Here is a 15,608-nt window from a genome sequence, read left to right as displayed (position 1 = left end):
ATTCCTGCTGCACAGATTTCCTCTATGGATTCCCCACAGCAGAACCCTGCTTTCCTGCAAGGGCCATCCTACTGCCTACAACTTTTTTGGGTATAAGCCAACTGAGTACTTACAGTTATGAAATACAAATTCATAACACAGTGAAACAAGATAATCTAGGGTGTCTGGAAGCCAAGACACTTTACTTTCAGTTCCTTAAGAGAAAGAATAGTGTCCTATCAATTCCTTTCAATTTCTCACTAGAATTTTTAAAGAAACTGAGTACAAGAATCCTCAGAAAACTTGCAATATTACATAAATATTATTTAAAAGAGCATTTTTCCATTGTTCCATGCTTGTGCCTCTGATATACTCATTAACTCTATAAACATCTGTTTATTTACATGTTTGTGCAACCACAGCAAAGGCTACAACAATACAAAGGAAGCAAAAATATAAATTTGCAAGCATCATTGGAAGACATCAAATCTAAATCAGATTTATTTTACACAATGTTATTGTTTAATCTCCATATATTCCAAAGCTTTCAAAAAGTTGAGAATAACATTAGAAAAACGTCCTTTTTAGGAAAGACCCTAATCACCAGAAGCCTTTCAGAAGCATTTTCTCTCATACCACTCCTATTGAAAATTAATTTGAAATTTTGAGAAAACATTTGAAAACTAGACAAACATACACGTCATGCAATTATGTACCTTACTAAGTTTTTCCATGTCTTGATAGTATCCTGCTGCCTTTTTCTGCTCCTTGGTCACTTCTGAAACAAGCCTCATAATAGTTTCTCTACTAGCTTTGGACTCCATCTCATGGACATTGATAGTTTCTTGAAGAGCAGCAACCTGATCTTTTAGTGTCAGATTTTCTTTACATATTTCAGAGACCTAGAGAAATAATTCAAATATTAGTAACTTTTTTGAAGCGCTTAACAATGACATATATTCATCCCAGTATATCTGCTCCTAATCATCCCAATAAAGACATGGTGTTTCTGGTGACTCCCAGGTCAGATTTATAATTGCACTCTACTATTCCTTTCTAAAAAGACTAGAAAGACAATTAAAATGAGAACCGTATTCCCACTAGAAACCCACACCTTAGTGTAATGTGGTTCAGATTTACTCCCACACAATCTCTATGATCTATTAAACGGGTGGAGAGCTACTGTCGCTGCTAATCTGCGCTTGACATGAAGCAGGTCAGAAAATTAAAACAGGTCATGCAGCTAACTTCATGTGAAAACCAGACCGTTTCAGCTTGGCTTGTTAAGATTTATGCCTCTCATTTGGAATGAGAAACTGAAAGCTGCATTTTATGCCTGAAACTTTTTAGGCATGGGAAGACTTGAGTTAGTAACAGCTATTTCATAAGCATATTCAAGGGCAGGGCCAAATACCTGGTGGGCTGCTGTTCTAAGCAGCCAACACCTTGGAAAAAGGAGTCGTTTCCAAGAGGATTCTAGGGCTGTTTTGGTACATTACGCTATTTCCAAGAAGTGGAATAGATGAATGTGGGCACTTCAAAGAGTGCATATGTTAAAAAATGTACCTTGACTCCTACTTGCAAGACATTTGTTAAGACTAAGCAAGATCAATTCTGTCTTAAATAAAACCTTAACATGGAAAAGAAGCCAAATAGATGTGCCATGACCCAAACAGAAAAATGAGTTGCTAAGTTTTCCTAATGCACACAGTTTTCAGCACAAATTAGATTTCCCAACTAGATTTATTACTACATTGTTAAAACAAGACATCAACATATACTTTTTTTTAAACTCCAGTTATTTCTTTAACTTAAAGCATGTAAGAGTTACAGCTTAATACAAACATCTTTGCCTCTAATGACAACTAGCAAAGTTTTGTCAGAGTATCTATTACAATTTCAATGTGCTTGTAATATTATGAGGGCAAGTACTTTAAGAAATCACTGTGATACATACCTAGATAATCTTAATTTATTAAGTATTCCTTATAGCCAGAACTCTTATAATATGAATATAATGAAACAGAATTTCCCGAAATACCTAGTATGCTCCCAAGTGAAGAAAAATGGGGATAGTGAAGACTAGACAGAACATGAGAAAAATGCATAAAATTAGGATAAATTGCCCTTCAGCAGCATTGATAAAGGTTAAAAGAGTATACAAACAATTTTCCTTTCCTAAATAGAAGCTTAGTTTTTGGAACTTCAGAAGTATTCTGAAGAGAAATAATAAAGTTTTATGATTAAGTCTCAAAATCACCACACAGTTATTTACAGCATTTTGTTACAGGGCATAGTTAAGGTTGTTTTAGGGTATGTCATTTTAGATGTTTCTATTCAATGGTATGTCAGCTCGAGATAAGTGTTAAGATCTAGCAGTACAGTTTACACGTCACCTAGTGACTCCCAGTGTTAATGTTTTCAAGAAAGCGTTCAACCAAGTATCTAATCAGGGCTGTACTTGGGAACTACAGGCTGATAAAATATTTATGCAGATAAGAGCAGACTGAGTTCACTGAGATCTATTAATGTTCAGCACCTTTGAACATCAGCCCAATATGAAAAAAAAAATCTGTCTTAAATGACAGCACTGTCTGCAAATCATTATTTAACACAAAGATTCCTGTCTTCATCATTTGCTTTATTTCTTTGACAACCAAATATTTTTCTATTAAATTGCTATACAGAAACCCTTGCCTACACATAATCACCTTTGACGTTAAATGTTCCTGTGGTTTCTCTTTTTCTCTGATGTCTGTGTCCAAGAATCCAGAAAGCTCTGCAAGGAGTTCTTCATACTTTCTGCTGATTTTAGAAGCTTGAGTCATGCTTTCTTCACACTCATTCAAATATTTACTAATCAGACAGAAAAAAAATACACACATCAGGATGAATGTTCTCTGAAACAGAATTCTAGGCAAAAGACATTATCCCAAGATTATTGCTAGCTTCTGCATACCACAAAATGAATTTTAAAAGTTACATATAATTCTCTATATCTGTTATTTAATAAGGCAACAACAAAAGTTGTATGTATGTGTAAACATTTCTTCATCTTTGCTTTTCATTAGTACTTCAAAGAATCTTCTATGATCCCAACCTCATTCTCAGCACAAGATTTCAATAAAACACAAGAACCAGATGACATCAATAAACAGTGCCCTCAAGATACTAGAAATGGAGGCTACAAGCAAAAGCTTAGAAAAAGTAAGGGGGAAGAGAGTGATCAAATTGTAGTAAAAATATGCTAAAAGCACTTCACATCCCCTCTCTAATGAAGCTGACAGTGCTGATCAACAAACTCCAGGGAAAGAGAAGCCCCTCTGGACTAATGGAAGTGTAGGACATCCAGAGTACCTGCGAAGGGAAGATTACCAGCAGAAGCAAATAGAGATGGGAGACACTACTTTGCTGTACATACAGTCTTCTGCAGCGTAACACTACCCGTGAAAGGGATCGATTAAAAAAGAAAACATCAAGGGACTACCACAAAAGTATGAAGAAAAGGCAGCTTTTTGTCATCGATTTCATCACTTTCAGAAGGTGCCTATCATGCAGATACATATCCCACATGAAACATCTGTTATCAGGCTTAATAGCAGGTATCAGTTTGTAAATGCTCTATAAGAACAAACAACCAAACAACAGAGTGGTCAGTTTAACTCATTGGCATAAATGTAGTTACATCCCTCCCATTGACAGGGACAAAGACAAGTCCAGCAAACAAGCATTGCCACAGTCTGCATAGGTAGCAAACGTATAGATTCAAATCTGGCTCACGATGCTGCAACACTGAGAATCACTTCTGAAAAACTAGAAAGAAAGAGATTAACAAAAATAGCCAACCAAACAAAGCTCAAAATGACCATTAGTGTAATCCAAATATCAACTCCAATACCTTTCAGATAACACCCATGAGAGGAGTACTCAGTGGTAGAATGCAAGAGACAAAACTATTGAGCTTCCAGTTGAGAAACAAGGTACTTTCTAAAGCAAGTTCTTCACAAAGATTCGAACACTAGAATAAAACAAGATGTGAGATACCACCAAACAGCTGTCTAGAGCAAATATTTTATTGAAACTCATTTGCTTATCAGAGCATAGCACTATTCTCTAGTGGGCATGCTAGTCATTTCTAGACTCATTCTTTTCCATTTCTGATTTCTTCCTCTCTAGGTTGGCAATCAAACAGGCAACACAGCACCACTCCATAATCAAAAAGCAGCATGAGATTCCTATAGGAAACACAGAGTGAGTGCGAACACAGTACGTTAAATGGTTATAAAATCACTAAGCAAAAGAGATGGTCCATGAAAAAATTTAAGATGTTGCCTTAGGAGGGAGATCAGCACAGTATTTGTCAATGCTGCAAAGTGGAAGAGAGCGGAAGAATAACAGAGAGGAATGGAAAACATTAATTACTGCTCTGGACAGGATGAGGATAGTTCCATGTACTACTGCACAGCTCACACCGTGAGCCAAAAGAGCTCTGCCTTCTGCAGCAGGCACTGGCCCTCAGAAAACAAGTGCTTCACAGCTTCCTCACCTCTGGGCGCCTTCCTTTCCTCTATAGCCCCAGCAAAACTAAGCTGTGAGATGGTCGCTAAACTGCTGTCCTGAGGAGGGCTATGTCAGAAGTGAAAAGGTATGAGGCTCCAGACATGCCTTACATGCATGCCTATATGTTAGAATATTGTATGAGATCGACCACCAACCCCTCAAACTGTTCTGTGGCTCTGAAATATCGAGGCACATCACACAGAACCATGCCTGCTTCTAAAAATAAAAAATCTGAAGTATGAAGCACATACTTGACAACTCTACGAATAACCTAATTACCTCCAGCAGGGCCATAAAGGTGTGAGCACCTAGAAAATAGGCAATCAGGTACAAAAAAGTAGAACGCAGCTCTTTCACAGTTTTACTAGCTCTTCAGAACTAATGAGCAAAGAGAAGGGGAGGAAAAAGAAAAAAAAAAAAAAGATTTTCACAGTTCAGGCTCTAAAAATACCTTGGCAATAGACCTGTTGAGTAGAAAAGCACCATTTTCAATAGGAGAGGTGTACATCTTGGAAACCAATCACAGAATTCATTAAACATTTTTTACTGTATCCCTAGGTACAGAATGTAAATGTGCATTTCATGCCTACTGGCTTGCTCTTCCCTTTTATTAGTGGTTTTCAGTGAAAATCTTTCTTGAATACCTGATTAGGACTAGTCATGTGCCACGTACTACTAAGGTGGCCAGACTAAGCGACCAGAGCTCATTAAGTCAATACATTGACAAGTATTAAGTGGCACATGTAACCACTAGCTGAGGATGAGAAAGAGCTTTGAAAGCATATACTGTAGATTCATGACCAATCTAACATGTTTGTTCCTTCCAAAAGAGCAGACTCGCCCTCCCTTTGTCCCTTCCCTTTTGCCAGCACTCTAGTGGTACACTCCAGGTGCACAGTGAACCAGACCTGGGATTGGTAGAGCTGGAAATTAAGCTTTTTATTTTGCTCATTTCTCTCGGAGAAGTTCCCTCGTCCTGATCACCATGCAGCAACACAAACAGAAGTGCTGACACAAGTGTCATGAGCAAAACAGAGCAGCCAGGACTGCACGGGGAGTGACAACACAGATTTATGCCACATAAAATTGATCATATCACTGTAACAATAGGCTAGTACAATACACAGTATTTTGGCAGTTTTCTCCCAGTGAGTCAAGCAAACAGGATAGGAGGTTTTTCTTCCTTTTTTTCTTCTTTTTTTTTTTTCCCCAAGAAATAGCACTTTAAAGAATCTTAACAACCATTATGTTAGAGACTGTGATGTTTTCTATGTTGTTAGGAAGCATAATACACTTCTTGGCTTAACTATCTCCTCACTTATATTGGGACCATACCTAAAATCTTTGGTGATCAACATCAGCACTCTCCAGGCAGGGCTTTTGGCAAATCAGCTGGTAATAGACAAGTGCACTGCAATGAATTTATCTAGATTTTAAAATAACTTAATTATCCACTTCTAATGCACAAAGCCTGGAAGAGCTGTGCAAAATGCTGATTTGGGAAATGCAGACATCTGGTAAACACTCACCTTGCTCTTAACTAGACAGTATTGAGACAGACATGGGTATTAGCCTTGTAATGGTGGGAAAAAATCCATTATAAAAGTCTACAAGGTGTCTATTAATATAATATGACTGACACTGATTTTGGAATTTTAGAGTTCAGAATATTTTCCCACCAATCAATTTTATTTGTGATCAACATTGCTATCAGTCTCCATCCCACAGACCTGAAATATTAGCAGTTATTCAGAACTGACAGATCAGTGCTCTGACACACTATGCTAAGAACAGTACAGTTAAGGATACTATCTTTTAATAAAGTTTTATGCAATCAGTACGCACATTAAAAAAACAACAACAACAAAAAAAACACAAAAAACCCCCACAGCAATGTCCAGAAGAAAAGTCAGAGAAAGCTAACATTACTGAAAGCTGAACAAACATTAACCAAATATTAACATGCTCCCTTCAGGATGCTACTAACTAGGAATTATACCATATTTTCTTTATTACACTGCTCCTAACAGGCAGCTTTACACTAAGGAAGAAATTCACTTGACACTGTTCCAGTTCCAGCTGTGACACAGAAGAGGGGAAAAGAGACGGGAGTGGTGCAGCAGCACAGTCACTCACCACTGCACAGCCCAGGCAGCATGTTAAGTGACAGGTAAATGTCTGCAAAAGACGCCATGTGATAAGGCTAGACCAGGGCACTACACGGTAGTTGGAGGTACTGCCCGTCACAAGCGTGCTAGGAAAGGCACAAAGTGTGCCTCAGTGCCATACATGGAAATACCTGAATGAGGAAACCATACCTATCATTTCTACTGTGTTCAGACAAACAGCCCTCTGTGCTCATTTTTCATAAACAATGAGGTTACACCAAGCTGAGTCATATCATCATTTCTCCTCTGAAGGACAATACTCTCAAAACTCCATTTATGGGCTAACAGCTCAAACCAAAATTCAAATTTCAATACCTTCCACACACTCAGGTACAATGGTTATGCAAGGCATTGTAACAGAATTCAGATCTGCAATAAAGTCTGTCCACTAACATATTTTTCTGCATTGACAACTGCACCATTCTGTCATCCCAAACAAAAACTCTTTCTCATCTCACATGAACCTTACTTAAGTTTGGCATTTTGCTCACGAAGCTCCTCCTTCAGCTCCCAGTTTTCCTTGACTGCCACCTGAGCTGTCAGCTCAGCCTGGTTTTTAGAAGTGGCGAGCACACACGCCTCTTCCTTCATCTCCTGAATTTGGGTTTGCAAAGACAGCAGGTGAGACATCTGTCTAGCATTGTTTTCCTTGTAGCTTTCAGCTTCAGCCTTCAGCTCTTGAAAAGAGGCTTCTTTAGAGACCATTCTGGACCTGAGTTCAAGAAGCTATAGATAGAAAAGGAGAAAATTCATTTAAAAATGGAGAATAATTTTGCCCAGGCTGAAATATGTGACTGCACTACAAGTTTAGTAATGTGACAAGAAACACATTTTGGAACGAAAGACTCAGTCTTCTATCACTACAAGACTGAGTGGAGAGACGCAAGTTTATTTTCATATAACTAGGAAAAAGCAATAGAAGAGGTTTGTAAAAACAAAAGCTGCTGTTATGTAATACAATACAACTTTTCAAGATAATCTCTTACAGGAAGATAAATTTATTTACAAATTCAGAATTTAGGAAAAGTCCACCTTAAGTTCTGCTGTGCAACCTGAACTCACCTCCCTTATGCATCTGCATTACAATACAGGTATTAACACCACTATTCCCTCTTTTTTGCCTGCCTCCTCCCTGCTCCCAATTTTGGTGCACAGATAATCTATAGCTGTAGGGAGTTGTAACAGCAAAGTATCCTGTTGTATGAGGGTGGAGCCTTTTGATGATTTGCAGCATATTCAGAGGCAAAAAAATTTTTGGAGAGTTGTGCTGTAGGCAACCTCTTCTCAGCATACGCAAATAGTTATTTTTTGGTCTGATAATCCAATCAAATGTAGCTAGATTTACACAGAAACAGCAAGAGAGCCTTTTAAGGAAGGGTGGGAGGAGGAACATCACCGCCAAATGTCAACGACCTGTTCCAGAGATGATGCTAGAGCTTCCCTACAGTCCATGGAGTTCAGTTGTTTTTCTCTTCTTTGCCCTCTCTCTTTTAGTTAAAAATACCATTTTCCATTGAACTATTTCTGCTACAAGCTTCTTTAAAAGATTGAGCTTGAGGCAGACACAGCAGGCACATAAAATTTCAGTGTGTTTTATTTTGTTAAAAGGAACAAGTAATTTAAAGTGGATTTTTTGTCATAAGAAGTGTTAAGGCATGTTTCAGCTTTCATGACAATTCCAATTATAAGCAGCAAGATGCAATCCAAAGCATTTATCTCCTGCTACATAAAATTAACAGGCAAATAATTAAGCCACGTTAACTGCTCTTTATGACGTGTGCTAGGGCTTTTAACTTGTGGCAAACATTTTAAGGCAATAAATATTTAAGACATTAAGCTGCAATTCAGGACATCAGGAAATTCACTGCTCTGCCAGAGGCTTCCAGTGTGACCAAACCCAAGATACTCAGTGAAATTCCAGGAGGCCGGTGAGCTGATTGAACGGTGACTGCCTTGGAAAAGAGAGGTCCTGCTTCTCCTGCTCCCAGCCACGCATCCCTGTCCTCTCCCTCACACCAGCTCTGGTATTTGTCTGACTCCTCCACAAAAAACTTAATTAACACAGCTGACAGAAAAGAATCCACTTTCTACAGAGGAGGAAGAGGATGGGGAGCTGGCCACGTCACAGAGAAAAGGCTAACACTGAGGAGTCAGGTAGGAGGATCACTCCTGCAGCAGCAGCATAGTCTCTGATGAGCTTATGCTTCACCTGCAAGCGTTGGTTTATCAGACACTTTGGAGCTGACATAAAGCAGCACTGATCTTGAGAAAAGCAGCTCTGCCTTTTCCCAGGCTCACTGGCTTCATTTCCATACTCCTCTCTCTTCTTTGTGCTAGCAGAAGCACTTACATGGCTACGAGGTGAAATAAGATTGGGAAACTGATCTGGCTAAAAAACAACCCAGAAGGAAAGGCTTTATTTTTCAATTGCATCAGTTCTCCAACAAAACAGTGCACCGTAAAACTACACATACATTTGTGCCAGCACAAGGGATGGGGCAGTGTGGGGAAGGAAATGAGCAGCTGAAGGAACAACAGGATTGCTTTGCTTGGCAGCTGGACCAAGCTATGGTAGCTTAAAGCGTTCATAACCTTAAAATTTCTCTGTGGTTCAACTCCCCATCTGCAAAATGTGATATTTTTTCCTCTGTCCATTGTCTTTGTGGTCAGTTCCAATAGCAGAAAAAGCAAGAATAATCCCATATCATGAGTTTTACAGAGCACTCAGAAGGACAAGGCTCTGACCTCAGCTGGGTCATGAAGGTCTTTATTAACAAGAGCATGAACAGCTGCTTTCTTGACTATGCTTTCGCTTTCGCAAGCACAGTGCTGAAAGAATCTATAAATCAGTCAGTCATGCTGGCAATAAAGCCATTCACCATTTCCCGTAATAAATTCTTTCTATGAGAACATGAGATTCTGTATGGCTTTTTAAAATTGAAATTTAAAGTACTGATCCTGGATAGCCATTAAATGTAGGGGACATCTGCAGTAATTTCAAGATCTGCTGGCCAAATTCAAGTTCAGCCGATGGATGCTTATCTCTGTAGTTCTGGCTGGATACTGTATTAACAATTCATTCTCCTATAATATTACATGTTCTTGCTGTTTCCCATATTCAGCTATTCACAATTAAAGAAATTTTACTTCAGTGAGAGAGCCGTTTTTAATGTTCAAGTGTTATGCAAGTATATCACAGAAACACACATTTGTAAAATGTACAGATGTTTAAACAACTAGTTGGATGAATGTTCACAAGTTTCTATCGAACTTTATGTATCTATGTATATTTATGACTATATACACCTAAATCTATGTATCTAAATAAATGTAAGCATTTCATGTGTCCTAAAGGCAAATTTGACTTCATTTTAAAACTGACCACTGCCTGCATTGCTGAATTGGATCAAAAAAAAAAAAAAATTACATGTGAAAATACAGAAACTCTAAAAATTATTCTCTAATAAATCCTCTCTCCTGAGAAGTACCATCTGCATGGCAGGAACAGCAGAAAAGGATGTGTGTGTCTTCTTCAGCCTCTCTACTTACAATCAACCTCATTAGCTCAAACACAACTCAAACACAACTTCACTGGTGATGAAAGCAAAGCAAATTTGGGGAGCTATAACTTGAATAAAGTGGAGAAATGGGCGAGGATGGGCAGTTATATCTTAACTCACCAGCAACAACAGGAGGACATCTATCAGAACTTTTATAGAACAACAATTTAGAAATATTAACCTTCAGGTTTAATTAAAAAAGATCGCATTTAGATGATGATAAAAAGCTAGACTGCTTCAAATCTTTCAAATATAAACTCATAATCAGTTCTTGAACACAGAAGCAAGCAGAGTAAAAATCCCACAGAAATTCTAAGAAGAAGAATGTCATGAGAAACAAAAGTTCTGTATCAGAAGCAAGAAGTTTTGGACTTTCTGCAAGCTATTCTCTGCAGAAAGTGACTGTAGAGAATCCTCAAGTTTGGAGAAGGATTTGGAAGTATTTTTTAATGTACCTCTGACTGGGCACAATCATACTTCACCGAAAGTGCTGCAAGTTCACTTTGAGCAGTTTCAGCTGCAGCTCGATAGCGATTCATCTGCTCTCTAGGGACAGGAATACCCAAAAGAACATGATCATGAGATTCCTGGGAAGACAGCATGAAAACAAAACCATTAGACATCACATTTTTTAAACATTTTTGCTTCAGTGCTTTTTTGTTTGATTAAGCTACTCAAGGGCATTTATTCCAAATATGTTATTCCCAGAGTAACTGACCCTTACTGAAAAACAGGATAAACAGTCACTTTTCTACCAGTCACCACTTTCATGTGCAAGTTCAGCCATCAACATCAGTGCTAAAGTATATCAGCATGTAAGATATTCCCCCTCAGCAATCCCCTGGCCATCACTATTTTCAGCTCAGGTTATTTCCTGCAGTTTCTATGCATTTAGCAACATTCAAAAGGTCCCTCTTCTACAAACTTATCCAGTCACTCTTTCAACCCATGTAAACTTTAACACAAAGGGAGTCCTCAGGTGTCTCTTATGCGAAGAACCACTTTGGTTTTTAGACTTCGGTTACATTGCATGCCCTCTCATTTTTATTTTGGAAGAAATGGTGAAAAAAAGCAATGGCTATCAATCTTCTCTATGCCACTCACAATTTTGCAGATTTCTATCATATCTCACCTCCACGGTCTCTCTACCAGGTTGAGGAGTCCATGGCTACTCAGACACTCCTGCCTGCTCCTCAAAGTCACTTTTTGCCTTGCCCATTTGTGCTTTTACTTCTAATCTGCCAATGCTAAAGGTCCTTTTGAACTCCGTCACTTGGACATAACTTCAGCTTTCTGAATGATGCTTTCTCATCCCCAGCAATCACCATACTGACTTCCTTTCATCCTTTTTCAAGCCCTTCTGATAGATGGCAGGCACTGGGTCTGCGCTTCTAGCACAGACTCCTTCACCCCACTTGTACAACTCTTTTAGTTGTGCCTTTTAGACTCTTTATAGTGAGATTTCTCATTCTTGTGTGGTTCTGCTTTTCTAAAGTAGAGCAGAAATGCGGTGGATTTCGTCGTCTTTGTTACTTAAAGATTTCAACATGAAAATTCAGACCTGAGGTCTCGATAAGAGTCTCATTAGACACAACATTTTTTTCAATTGATAGTGACTACAAAATGATGAAATTTAACATCTTCAAAACAAGATTGTGTTTAGGTGATGCTGGGAGCACACATGGTAGAGGACAGAACATGAGATTTTTATTCCATCAGCTCCCACACAAGACAAGCAAAACTGCAATCCTAGTGCATTTAGGCATACATTAAAAATGCAAATCTCCCCCAGTTAATGACTGCTGTTGAAACAAGGTATTCCAATGGAGACAGAGACAAGATGTCTTCACTTCATGCTCTTCTACATCAGCATTGGTTTCCAGGCCGAGATAAATTGTAAGTTCAGCTCCTACCCATTCTAAATAGAAAATAATGAACAGCTTTCTAAATAGGTGAACATCTAGTAAAATAAGCCTCTACCAAGAAATGCACACAGAAATCCCTGGGGAATAAGGCAAAACTACTAGTTTGGACTGTAGCAGAAGATAAATTACCTCAGATTAGTTTCTATGATATTGTCGACTCTCTTCTTTAATCTTTCTTCAATGCACTAGTACACACTGGATTAGATCCATCAAGTTTAGTCACATTCATCTCCCTCAAAGACACTCAGCTGTGCTCTTTCACAAAGGAGTTACCACTCTCATCAAGCCAGACTGATACATGTAGTACAGCTCACGGCCATGTACAACATAGCACACAATCTCCGAGATAAAAGGGCTGCTAATTTTCTCAACACTTTATCACAGTTCTGAGGGAGTGAGGGAAGGCATGTGCCATCTCTTTGCTACTTTGTCCTCCTTTTTGCTTTACTCCACCTGTTTCGCATAGTACAACCACATGAAATTCTTTGATGTAGAGAGGTTTTTTTTATTCTGTAACACATCAGGCCTCCAAAACCAGGGCTGGAGCTTGCAAAGAATAACACTGTGTACGTTATTTATGTATGTTATTATATTTATGTTACTGTATTGATGTATGTTTTCTTTTTCCTTCCCTAAACAAACACAACCACTTCTGACTCTACAGAAAGAGGGAATACATCTCAAAACTGATGAAATGAAAACCTTTCTTCAGCTATGCTCTGAAATAAGCCCCCTGTTCAGCAGCAATAATCAACATAAGAAAACCCTTTACAGCTGGAACTTCTGAAACCTATATCGGTCATACAAATCTAGATTTTAAAATTATAAGCACTTTAAAGATGCAGATACACATCCAGAAGGATTTAAAAGAGGTTTAAATGAAGCCAGGTGCAAAAGTCAATGGGAATTACCATTTCCCTCATTTACAGTCTTAGTGAGATTTACAGAAGCAGATTTCTGCATCCTCCAGTGCCTTAGTAAATACAAAGCTAATCATACATGGTGACAACATGCTAGGAAAGTTGGTATGATTATCATACTTTTGGCAGGGAATGTACATGCTTTAATATTTAAGTAAATGGTTTTCTATGTTTTGCCAGCAGCCATTCACAAGTCTGATCATCAATCACACCTATAACAATGCGATTAATTGGGCATGACTCTACTATAGGAGTAAAATTTGTAATGCAGATGTGGCACTCGTATCTCTGGAAAAATTCAGATTTGTAATGTCTCATGAGTACTATGTAGTTTATACTGATTACTGTTAAGAGAACAGAATGAATGAAGTGTTAAAAGAATAAGAGGCAGTAGACAGGAGAAACCTTAATATATTATCACTCAATCAGCTCTAAATAGTCTAGCTTTTGGGTGTTTCTCCCATCCACGTTATTAACTTTTTTGATCCCTTTCCACTTACCTGCAAGAAAATGAAGGTTTCATTTCACTTCAAATACTAAACAGAAGCTAAACCTGTATTTACAATACTTAAAAGTAACGTCTACTTGGATCCTTGGCTTTATTAGCAATAGGCGTTCTTTAGAAGATCAACAACATAAGGTCATTGTTGTTATTGCGGGGTTTTTTGGTTTTGTTTTTTACCAAATAACCACTTTCACCTCCCTGGAATCCAGCCTGTAGTTGACAAACTTCACCTGATTCAGAAACAACAGAACTTCAACAATGTTCAGTAGTTTCATACCTCACCATACACTTTGAAATCAGCCAACCGTTCAAGTCAGTCACTCCCATGCTGCTTTTTTCAGCTTTTCTTTTATTTCCTGCTACATTTCTTATTTCAACTCTGGCAAACGCTGCTGCCACTGTCACTGCCCCCCCTTCCCAAAACATATATAAAAAAAATAATCTCTACTGAAACAGAAAGCCCTCAGCAAGCATTTAAGCACTGACCATCACCCTGAGTGACTTGCCAATGCATTGCCTCTTGTCCATAGCAGATGGACACTACTCAGGGCAGGGATTTCTTCTTCCTGTTTCCAAAGCACCTAAGCACATTGGGGCTAGCATACCAAAAAATAATGACTCACAAACCTTTGTCGATTCCGTTCTTCCTTTGCTTCTACAGAACAAATGGGGGGGAGGGGGGAAGAGAGGTTGAAAAATAAATAGATTTGCAATATGATGACATATGACATTAATTTTTCACAGACCTGCTTCACTAAACTATGTCATAGGTTATCATCAGCAAAGTAGGGCATAAAAGCAGAATACTGTGGGAAAGTTTCTCTAGTAGCCTATGAGCTTTGATGGCCTCCACAATATTCAAACCCACATCTAACTAAAACAGACATCTTAACTTTGACTTCTCTGGGTTACATTCACTGGTTCAGCTACACAATCAGGTTTTGTGCAGTGATCGCTTCCTTGTGCTCCAAGTTTTCATTTCATCCTTCCTTTTATCCTGCATCTCTTCTACACTGATAAATTTTAAAAAAAAAAATCTGAGCAATGAGCACATGATCTATGTTAACTGAGCTACATCTTTTTTTCTCCTCAGACGTTAAGGTAACTAGTGGGCCCTTTTTACCTACATATTTATACAGGATTTAGCATACTGGTTGGACTCAGTGGGCTATTCAATAATTTCTATAAATCCCAGTGCCATAACAGTTCATACTCTGCAAACAAACAAAATGAAATATCCTGAATCTGTAATATTTCTTCCTAAGACAAATTAATATTCATGGGTGTGTACGTGCATAAAAATTGTTCTAACTTCTGAAAATACGATGCAGCAGCACAGTTTATTACTATTATTTGCTGCAACCAGAATGAAGATGACATCCAACACAAAGTACTGGGAAGAACGTGCAGCTGAAAAATGCCCACACAGAATTTATCTCCCTAAGAAATCACAAGGAAATGTTAGTCCCCAAACTTGCTGTTGGATCTGTGGGAGGCTAAGGTGCCCTTCAGGACAAGGGGGACCAAGAGGAATTTATTGTGTATGAGCTGAACTGCTGGAAACGGAAGCTTAAACATTATGTTTTGATTGTAACTATTCTAACTACAGCTAGAAACTTAATATTAAAAGTTTGTTGCCATCCACAACCTAACTAGCTTAATTTTCTGATTAAACAGTCAAAACATGTTCTAACAAGGCCCTTTTCAAAACTATCTTGTATAAGTTGATTTAAAAAGAAAATAAAATTCTACTTCAGCATGCAGGGAATATTCAATTTTTATTTTATTTTGCAAAATAATCTATCCTAGCATAAAGAAAGACAAGTTTTAGAGTATGTTTCTCTTCATAAAATCTGCAGGATAAAAAGCAAATCTTATATAGATAACTGTAAGTTACATGAAAATTGGGCACTGGACAGGTTTTAGAGGTTCATTTCCAAGTCAAATGGAGGGAAGGTAGGTAGCATTTGGCTATTGCAGATTTTTCTTGG

The 15,608-nt window shown here is 38.2% G+C and overlaps 1 protein-coding gene across 3 annotated transcripts in view; it reads right to left on the bottom strand.

Annotated features, from left to right (window-relative positions):
* LOC127014669 (damage-control phosphatase ARMT1-like) overlaps positions 1–15,608 on the bottom strand; it is a 67,548-nt gene that overhangs the window by 29,902 nt on the left and 22,038 nt on the right. Inside the window, exons 3-7 of one of the 3 annotated variants that reach the window (XM_050894167.1) lie at positions 14,245–14,272; positions 10,723–10,854; positions 7,177–7,433; positions 2,691–2,835; positions 696–881 (exon numbers count right to left, since the gene is read on the bottom strand). In XM_050894167.1, coding sequence (XP_050750124.1) covers positions 696–881; positions 2,691–2,835; positions 7,177–7,433; positions 10,723–10,854; positions 14,245–14,272 — 748 coding nt within the window. Of the gene's footprint in view, positions 1–695; positions 882–2,690; positions 2,836–7,176; positions 7,434–10,722; positions 10,855–11,828; positions 11,853–14,244; positions 14,273–15,608 lie in introns of those variants that run through there. The other 2 variants (XM_050894166.1, XM_050894165.1) reach the window with 2 other exon arrangements.

This window comes from Gymnogyps californianus, chromosome 3 (assembly GCF_018139145.2).
Source record: "Gymnogyps californianus isolate 813 chromosome 3, ASM1813914v2, whole genome shotgun sequence".
In the NCBI taxonomy this organism is placed as follows: Eukaryota; Metazoa; Chordata; class Aves; order Accipitriformes; family Cathartidae; genus Gymnogyps; species Gymnogyps californianus.
Note: the sequence above shows the minus strand (reverse complement) of the source record. Positions and strands in the feature narration are given on the sequence as shown.